This window comes from Oppia nitens, unplaced genomic scaffold, assembly GCF_028296485.1.
Source record: "Oppia nitens isolate AA-2021 unplaced genomic scaffold, nextdenovo-longstitch-racon4-pilon3 scaffold12_pilon_pilon_pilon, whole genome shotgun sequence".
Classification (NCBI taxonomy): Eukaryota; Metazoa; Arthropoda; class Arachnida; order Sarcoptiformes; family Oppiidae; genus Oppia; species Oppia nitens.
The window spans coordinates 1709789-1721069 of record NW_026533191.1 but is presented as its reverse complement, the minus strand read 5'-3'; the positions used below and the strand labels follow the sequence as shown (position 1 = coordinate 1721069).

At 23.6% G+C, this 11281-nt stretch overlaps 1 protein-coding gene across 4 annotated transcripts; it reads right to left on the bottom strand.

Moving 5' to 3' along the window:
- LOC128955745 (neprilysin-2-like) lies at positions 1–11281 on the bottom strand. Of its 4 annotated transcripts, XM_054301443.1 has the most exons (16): positions 11228–11281; positions 4646–5011; positions 4457–4486; positions 3843–4004; positions 3230–3307; positions 2848–3059; positions 2595–2774; positions 2431–2511; positions 2170–2345; positions 1676–2075; positions 1487–1590; positions 1187–1362; positions 764–793; positions 388–662; positions 237–313; positions 2–146 (listed from the first exon to the last, which is right to left on the bottom strand). In XM_054301443.1, exons 2-16 carry the CDS (start codon positions 4842–4844, stop codon positions 41–43), a joined length of 2286 nt encoding a protein of 761 aa, XP_054157418.1. In that variant the 5' UTR covers positions 4845–5011; positions 11228–11281; the 3' UTR covers positions 2–40. The 4 variants fall into 4 exon arrangements, with proteins under 4 accessions (XP_054157396.1, XP_054157403.1, XP_054157411.1 ...); XM_054301421.1 differs by having other exon boundaries at positions 1–146; positions 4457–5011; XM_054301428.1 differs by lacking the exon at positions 11228–11281 and adding an exon at positions 6693–6745 and having other exon boundaries at positions 1–146; positions 4457–5011.

Below are 11281 nucleotides of genomic sequence, written 5' to 3'. Positions count from 1 at the left end.
TACATAAGCTACTGTATATAGTATAGTATAGTACAGTACATCACCAAACAGTGCACCGGTGTTTTGGGTTAGGGTTCATATAGGAACCGGGCTTACAGTCAAAACTTTGGGCAAACTCTTTGAAGTTACCGAGCGCTACATTGACTCTATATATACATATAAAAAAAATTAAAAAAAATTGAAAATTTAAGTCTCATACACAACATCCCTAACACCCCACCCCCTCCCAAACATACCTGGCCTGTGATGGACTATGAGTATCGGTGTCCAGCCGTGTCTTAAACATCTCCGGCGATGACTTCGAGCACCAATTCTAGGTATAGTAAAAAATATATGAGTTTGTTGTTGTGGGGATGGGAACGGTATGTTGATAATGATGATACAAACCATGGCTGCGCTGATCCAAAACAATTGTTTGGGCGTATATTTAAGACCCGGCAGTTTAAGTTCCCCTCCAATTTTGTCGGCATATTTTTCGTAGGCATTATAGGACTCTTTGAGAGCCCCGTTATCGGCAATGTTTTCCTTGAGTGTCAGATCGCCGTTTATTTTCATACCTGAGCCCATATCCAGATCATAGTTGCTGTACTGTTTGATCATACACTGGGCTTTCGTATTATAATGGGAACGGGTCTCGTTTTTCCACCAGTTCCTTGCGTTACCTAAAAAAATTTAAAATAATAATACAATACAAGTATGTTATTAAAAATGATATTTAATTTTTTTTAAATAAATATATTTTTTAAAATATTAATTATGTTACCTATTTCATCAAATTGTGCGCCAACATTGTCTATATTAAAAAATAAATAATAAATATTTATAATAATAAAAAATTAATTAATTCAAGTTTTTTTAAAAAAATATATATACTTAATATATTGTAATTTTTATAATATAAAATAGTTTTCAATATAGTTGATCATAATTTTAAAGTAATTTTTTTTATGTATTTAAAATTATTAATAATTTTATATCAAAAAACAATTAAGTGTTACAAACAAAATAATTATTTAAAATAGAAAATATTATTTTTTTAACAAAAATATTATCAAAAATATATTTATTTATATACTTCTAATATATTATTAATTAATTAATTATTTTAAAAAATAATAATTACTTAAATTTAATCAATTATTAAAAATAAAATAAAAACTAAATAAATATTATTTCTATAACTCACCGAAAGCATGAGTAATCTCGTGGCCAATAATATAGCCGATGGTCCCGAAGTTGATATACTGTGGCCGATCGTTGTCGTAGAAAACGTCCCGCAATATACCCGCCGGTATGACAATGGCGTTGGCCTGTGACCAGTAAAATGCGTTTACGTTTGCACTGTTAGCAAAGTTACGCCAACTGTTTTATATATATATATATATACCACACCATAGGGGGGGAAATCATACAACATAACCGTTATTATTATTATTATTTATATGTATATTTGAGACAACTATTGATATTTGAAAAAAATACATACTCTTGTGGATCGTTGACCGCCCGGAGCTTTTCGTACTCCCGTTTCTGTGCCCACGATCTCAGCCGACGTATATTCAGATCAAAGTTATCATCGGTTAGGTTCAACTAAATTTGTTTGTTTCGGGGGTGGGGGTGGGGGTGAAAGTCATTATAAAAAATATATATATATATACACCCAATTTGCATTTACCGTTTTATAGTGATCGTTGACCAGCGAATCGTTGGCCAACTGGTGCGGATAGCCGACCACCGCTTTCATGGCCCGCGACTTTTTGAAGGCATTGTGTTTGGTTATGTCGTCCATCCAATCGTTTTTATCTAATATCTCATCGAATTCGGCTCTCAAATAGTTGACCATTTCGGACGACCGTTGTTTGAGTGTACTATTGAAATAGTGTTTGATGTATAGAGAGGACAGTGCCATCGATAGCGAACCGGTCAATTGGGACAGACATGTCTTCCAGCGGGCAATCTTTTCGGTAATACCATAGAGATGTCGATGAAGATTGTCTTTCATGTCGCGCATCTCTTTGCTGCCGGTAGACAGTGCCTGTAGGGCTACCCTCCAGAGCATATAGTTTGCCATAAGTCTATGGGGGGTGTAAGTGATCAGCAAAAAACAACATCAATTACCGTACATCCCTAATGGTCCTAACATCCCCTCCCTCTCTCCAAAATACATACCGTTTCTCATGTTTGTTAACATAGCTGATAATATAGTCGACATGTCCCATATAGGACAGATTGTCTACCATAACCACCTCTGTGTGCCCAATCGTTTCGTTCAGCTGTAGTACCGAATTGGCCAAACGTACCCAATCGTAGCCCATACGGGTCTGATTGGTGGCCAATACTTGTGACTAATTTTATTGAAAAAAAACAAAACAAATAAGTGTTTGATTTTTATAAAAAAAATATTATTTTCAATTGACTACCACTACTTACCTGATTGGCCACATCGACGAACCCTTTTAGGTGTAGATACCAGCTCTGCTTTTTTTCGCCCTGTGCCGGATCATGGGTAGCCTATTATTACAATATAATGAGACAAAAATCTTATATCCAAAAAACAAGTAGATGGGGAACTGTATGTATGTGTGTGTGAATACCTCAGCGATTTGTGCCTCCAATGCCACCACATCCCACATCTCTTCATCGATTCGGGTCCTGTTCTGTGCGCCCATCAGTATGGCTGTGTCGACCATCAGCTGATGGTAGACTTTGACTACTGTATTATTGGGTCCCAGTGTCAATATTTGGCGCCGTAGTCCCAATGTTGCCTCATCTAACTGTTCACCCATCAATCAAATCAATCAATCAATTTATTATAATTATATTTTTTATATTTAAAAAAAAACTTACAAATAAAACTTTTTTGGTATTATTGAGCACATCGGCGATGACCTTAAACTGGACAAACATGTCGGCCCTGAAACCCAATTGCCGAATCTGTTCGGTAACCCGAATCCACTCGAAGGTCCCGTTATCCCATTTGTCGCCCGTGACCACTGGCCAGCCGCCCAAATCTTTTAGTAGGTCTCGCAATGGATCGGCGCCATAGTTTTCAATGGCAGCTAAAAATAAATGTTTTTTTATTGTTGAAATTTTTAATATTTGTAAACTTTTAAATTTTTTTTAATATACTATTACACTAGAATTTTTATACTAACAAATTTATTTTTTTAAAAAATGTACATGTTAATTATTATTATTTAAATTAATTAATTAATTAATTAAAACTTACATATGTTCATACATGACTTGTACATATTTCTCATTGTAACAATAGCTGGCATTGATTCATTGGATTTTTCAACTAGGTCTAATTATTTTTTTAAAAAAAATTTAATTTTATAAATATAATAATAATTAATATAATTGAATAAAATTAATAATATTGATTAGTATTAATTAGTATAAACTTAAATATAAATTCATTAGTTGATAGTAATTAAATATTTAAATTTAATTATAATTAATATCTATTTGTTTTAGTTTTATTTAATTTTATTAGTTAACTGGTATTATAGAAAACTGTAACAAAACAAATTATAAACAATATTATTAATATAAATAATTTTTTATATTATTTTATTATATTAGTTACATATGAAGGTCCTAAAAACTTATTAAATAATAAAAAATAATTTTAAATTTATAAAAAAAATTATTATTATATAATATAATTATATATTTTTCTTAGAGTTAATAACTCTAAAACATATATAATGTTTATTAGATAAATAAATCTAACCAAACAATTAAATTGACAATTAAATTGACTATTTATTATAAGTTATAATAATATATCGATAYAATAGACTAATGGGGTGGGGTGGGGTGGGATAGACACTAACCTTTTAGCTGTATGTCCAATCTTTCCCTGGACTGTTCAAATATGGACATATGGCCAGTTTCATCGGGAATGGTAGTCTTATGTATCCAACCACCGCAAGCAAACTTGTAAAAGTTATCGCATGGACTGACACTTTCGTCGATCAAATTAATTATGTCGGATGCTTTTTATTAAAAATAATTAATTAATTAATTAATTAATTAGCAATTAATTAATAATATTATATTTTAAAAAATTTGTTAATGATATAAAATTGGATTATAAATATATATATATATATATAACTAATAATGATTTTCTTTTTAATAATAAAATAATAATATAGTAATAAAAGTAATAAATTAAGTAATAAAATAAATTGATTTTTTGTTGTTATTATTGATCAATAATAACAGTATATAAACTTAGTTTAGTATAGTTTATGATTTAAAAAAAAATTTTTTTTGCTATATATTATAATCAATAAACAATTAAATTAACAATCAATTAGTTGTTTTTTAAAAAAATCAATTAATTAGTGATTTTTTTTTTGAATAATACAAAAAAACTAAATAATTAAATTATATTTTAGAAAATATTTAAATAATTAAAAAATAAATAATTTATATAACATACCGGCTCTCACACAGCCAGGCGTTAGGCATACTTTTGTTGTGGCATTTAATGAATCGGAGGAAACAAACATTGTATTGTCATAATTGAAGCCCACATTATTATTATCAATAATAGGAACGGTAGCCATATCGCATCCACTATGGCTACCGGTGCTATGACTACTACTATTATGATTGAGATCTATTATACCTTTGCCGGTGAAGGCCCGGCTGATCACTATAATCATCAATGCAATCAACGATGAACACAGTATGAACACAATGATGACCACCAGTAGTAGGAGTTTCTCGAAACGGGTCCTAAACTTCCAGAACGATTCGTTTTCCGGATAGAGTGCCGAAGCAAAGTTGGCCGACGGATTCACTTCCATACCGGTACTGCTCTCCATTTGATTGACTTTTTTTTATAGATAGACAGTGAGGACAGTCAAGGCAGGACAGGGCAGTCAAGGACAGTTAGCCAGAGACAGACACGGTAGGGGTTGGCTAACTAATGATTGAATCTATCTTGATTGAATTTTGGCTATGTGTGGCTACTATTAGCTTGGTTGTACCACTGTGTGTGTGTTGTTTAGCATAGGTAGATCATCCACATTGGTGGGTAGTCGTGATGATGATGATGATGATTACCATAGATCACAATGATATTAGGGACAGTTATGTTGGGAGGGGGAGGAGAAAACAGAAAATAATTAATATTATTGATTATTTTTTTATATCTAGAGTATATAAAGTATATAAATAATTATAATAAATAATAAGTGTTAATAATATACTGTATAATACAGTATAGATATATATATAGATTATTAATTAATTTTTTGTTTTATTTATCAAATAATAAAAAACTAATTTATTAATATTCAAACAATGGATAAAATAATTTAATTAATTACTTTAATATTATCGGACAACGAAAGTATATTTATATAATAATATTATTTAAGATAAACATTATATACATGTATATACAGTATATGATTAGAAAAAAAACAATATATAAATGTTTATCATATGCTAGACTGTATAAAAAAATAAATTATTATAACTTTCACTTAATCTTATGGAAACACAAAAAAATAATTTATATTAATAAACAATTATTAATATTAATAATATTACAATATTTCTAATAAATATTAGTGGTCTCATACATACATACATACATACAGTAGACATATAATACTTATATATAAATTTATATTAATAATAAATACAAGTAATATGGATATTGATTATATTTTAATATATTTATTATTATTATTATAAATTAATACCATAATTTACAGTAACATAAAAAAATTGCTAAAATTTTATAAACAAAATATGACAATTATTTTTACTAAAGAGCAAACTGTGAAAATAATTATATATATATATATATATTACATTATTTTCATATATATATTATATATATTTTAAACTAAACAAAATAGTTTGTTTATATTAGCAAAATGAAAATTTTTAAACATACAATATATACATACAGTATATATATATATATATATATATATATATATATATATATATATAATATTCATACACTATGTGCTTAAATATGATATATATATATATAATATTATAGATAATCAATTATTATAATTTTCTATAATAATAATTATTATTATTATAACCATAAGTATTTAATAGCAATATTATTATTACTATTATTGTTTGACAAAAATGTGAAAAAAACCTTATATGTATTGATAATATCGGATATTTTACGCCAAAACTAAACTAAAAATGCTAACATAAACAGTATATACTGTATATATAACAGTATTGTACATACAATATATATATACTGTATATATAAGCAGAAAATGTTGTTACATAAAATAAATTGGTTAAAAATAAAACGAAAATTTGTTAAACAAAAATAAACACAATTTTTTTTGTATATATATAGTAGTATAATACAGTAGTATAAATATATATATATATAAAGACTAATATCATTATGTAACGTATCATTTAAATAATAATAATAAAACAAAATAATAATAATAAATAATTATATTATAGTATAAACAATAAGACAACAACTTTTACTAATAGTATTATTTTTGTTGTTGTTGTAAAAAACAAAATTATAAAATAGACTTTAAATATTTGAAAACATTATTAAACTATAGTATATTTTAAGATAATTTTAAATCAATTACTCTCTATTAAAAAAACTAGTATTTAAAATAGTAAAAAAACATAAATAAAGTATAATACATATAAATTACCTTTAATTTTATTTTTAAGTCAATCTCTAGTTTATAACGTATTAGCAAAATTATGATTGATTTTTCACTGATTTAAAAAAATAGACAATTATTTTTCACAACAATAAAAAAATTTTAATTTCAATTTGACATCACATTTATATATATATATATATATATATATATATATGAAATTTACAATATATACACAAAACTTATATTAGTAATATAGTAATAATAATAATAATTAATTATTATTAATAAACATATAAATAATTTTTTTCATAAAAAAAATCTAAACTTATATACCTTTTTCTATTAAATGTGCGAAAGTATTATATAATATAAATTTTTTGTTGACGATTGTTACTGACTATACTCGGTGTCGGTATGTTTTTTTCCAGTGCCCAATGATAGGCATGGTTTAGCTTTTTTTGTATGTACTGTATGTGTGTATACTATATACAAACAACAATAGGACAATACCTACTAATCAAACTTTCAACAACAAAAACAACAACAACACAAATACATCACTTTCCCCACAAAAATAAATAACCGGTAATTTCCTAAATTAAAAAAAAAATTTCCACAAAAAAATTAAATAATTAATTAACACTTTATTTTGTAAAAAAAATCACAATTTTTTTTATAAAAATTTATATAATGAATATATTCTATATATATATATATATATATATATATATATATATATATAATATTATAGTAATATTCCTTATATATTATTATTATTATTATTTATATGTTTATGTATATGTAAGTACTGTTATAATATTATCACCAAAATATACTGTAAAATACAACTATAATATATATATATATATATATTTCTCTATATTATCAACCAATACTTCCTCCCCCCTCCTAAATACTTTTCCCCTCCCAATACTATACACAGTAATGTATGTTACATATGCTGCTGCTGTTGTCATAGAAATATAAAAGTTAATAATATTATGTAATAATAATAATGAATATAATAAAGTAAAAGTAAAATCTATTTTTTTATTTAGATTTTTATTTTTTGTAGTTGTAATGAAAAAATACATTCAACACAACAAAAATCAATTCACACTATAGGGATATTTGTTTTTTTAATACAAATATAATAATAATAATAATAGATATTATATTTAGATATCGATTATTATTATTATTATTCTATATTTTTAGTTTAAATATATTTTATTTTTAAATAGTAGTAACAATAATAATAATAAATATTACTATTAGAAATAAATAATAATAATAATTTTTTATGTAATAGATATGATAAAAATATATGCAGTATAATATTGTAACAAATATATGATAATTAAATATTTGTATATATTTTTTAAAAAAAACATTATTAGTAAATATTGATTATTTGAAAAAAATATATATAAATGATATATTGTTATCCAAAACTATCCTGTCATCAATTATTTATTATTATTATTTTTTTAAAAAATAAATAAATAAAACATAAATAAATGAAATTTTTTATTTATAAATAAAGCAAAAATTATAGTTAAAATTTATAATAATTTTGTTGTTGTTGGATAGTAGACAACAACGCCTTAGGCTAACTGTGTCATTGAGATGATAAATATATAGTAATAGTTTTTTTTGTTGGAAATTTTTTTCAAAAATTATTACTAGTAATGTTTAGTTATGGGATTTTTAAATGTATATTTTATATATATATATATATATATATTGTATAATACTATTCAATATATATATATAACTTATTATCTATATTTTTGGTATAAATATTTTTCCCTTTATTTCTAAAAATATAAATCATATAATCAGTATATACTGTATATAAATATTATTGTAACAAACAATCAAAAAATATATAATAAACTATTGGTCATAACTATTCAATTGTTTTTAATGTATTATCAGATATAATATATATACAGTGAGGGGACCCAAAATTGTAACGATTTTAATTAATGATTTAAGTAACTTATGAAAATATTTTATAAACCAAATGTTTTTAATATGATAGCCCATATACTTGACAACGAGTCTGTACCGTTTTTTTCAATGAAAATAATTTTTTTAATGAATTATTAGCGTAAACTCTTCAACTCATTTTGTATAGCTTTCCAGAGCACTGATATTACTTAATAAGCCTATATATGTAAACCATTTTATTTTAATTTTTCGGGTAAATAAGTAAATATTTTTATATATTTATGACAAACAAACAGTTAAATATTAAAATAAATTGATTTTAAATTTAAGCTTAACTTTAATTAATTCTAATACCATGATTGAAAACGACCATAAAATATGAAATTTTGTTGATTCTTTACATGACAACCGCGCAGTTTAATGAGTGAAACATAGATTTTAGTAAACTTTTTTATTATTTTTTGTTTTAAATATCAATACACTACTGATATATGCTTCAATTTTGCATACTTTTATTTAGTCAAATATTTTACAATTTTTTATATATCATCATATATGAAAACATTGACTGGAAAGGTATAGGATGTACTCATCAACGTCTGATGGCTATAATATTTTCAAAGACATTTTTACACCAATAAATTAGATATCATAATAAACTTAAAGCATTGCTTTACTGTTTTATAAAATAATTTTGAACATTATTTCTATAACTTTTTCAAAAATTGCTAACAAAGTCGTTACAATTTTGGGTCCCCTCACTGTATATATATATATATCTTTATCCACAAAATTATATAACTATGTCATATAATATTATTTTTTGTCTATATATATATACTGAAAATTTTATATATACCTCATATAACTAAAAATTAATATCTAAATTATAATCACAATAAATAACAAAAACAAAAAATTTTGTCAGTATTATTGTTAATTATTTTGTTAAAAAATTTTTTTTTAAAAATATTAATTAAAATATATATATAATTTTTATGTTATCTTCAAAATATATATATATAATTTTAATTTCCTATGTTTCATAAATCACACCAACAAATAAATAAAAAACATTGTTTATTAATAATAGTATTGTATTTTATTTTTWAAAAAAAGTTTTATTTTTGTGGACAATGACAACAACACATTGTTACTGGTATTTAACATAAACAACAATCTAGTGATGTCTATACAGATAATATTGTATATATATATAATAATTATTAATTATTATTATAAAAATAGATTTTTTAAATTATAATTAATATTTATATTTTTTAGAAAAAATATTTTTTTAATATGTATATATTTAAAAAAAACTTTGTATTAATTTTTTGTTGTATAAAAAATTAATATTAATATATACAATTTTTAAAAAATATATACAAGCTACATTACAGGCAATTGAAATTTACATATAATTACTAATTAGTATATTAATAGTAAAAAATAATAATGTTACATCAATTTAACAAAAAAAAAATATGTTAAACAGTGTTTTTTCATTTATATTAATTTATTTATTATATATGTGTGTGTATTTAAATTGATTTTTTGTTTCATATGTTTTATTTTGTTTGTTTGTTAGATATCGTGTCAATTAACAGTACTTTTTTTAGTTTTGTTTGTTTGTTTGCCAGTAATATAATATAGTAGACATAAACTTTGTATAAACAAGTATTGCAATAGTATTGTGAATTATCTCTCTTTTCTCTCTCTCTCTCTCTCTCTCTCTCTCTCTCTCTCTCTCTCTATCTATCTATCTATCTATCTATTATACAATACTAGTAAACATTTATCTATATATCAGTTTTTAGTTAATCGATAAAATGCCATACGATATATATACAAACAAACAAATAATATATGAAATTCTAGTATTATTATTATTATTATTATCTCTAAATACGATAGTTTTGTATAATCAGTAAATTATTATGTCATATACTATATACTGTATATGTATCATATATAATATAATGCAAGTGTTTAAAAAAATTGAGATACATAATATCATATATCATATACTGTATATAAACAGTTATATAATAATCAATGACACTGATCAAATTGTTAGGACATACACACACACATATATATATATATACAAATAGACAGATAGGTTTAGAGATTAGAGAGCACCGGGTGTTATCTGATATACACCGGTATATTATGTCAAATCAATTGACAATTAGGTCGACAACAAATGTGAAACAAATATATTGTATATTATTATATAATACAGTATATAATATCATACGAAATGCATTTAAACATTTAACAATCGCATAATAACGTGATATATTAACAATACATTTATTGATTTGATTATCAAAAGTGATTTTTTTAGATTATTTTTTTGTGAAAATAAAAACACAATACATTTTTTAATTGAAATCAACATTATTGAGATCAACAATTATAATAACTTATGTATTGTTTTATTAGATATTATCTATAGATAAAATGTGTACAAAAAATAATTATTTTAAATTTTTATTATAAACTAACATAAATTTATTTCAAAAAAAAAGATTATAATTATGATTTCTAATATAAAAAAATATAAATAAAATCTTATATATAGTATTAATATTAATATTTTTTTCAAAATAACTTACCAATTGTTAAAAAAATGTTTTAAAAATTTACAATATTTTGCTGCATTTATGTCC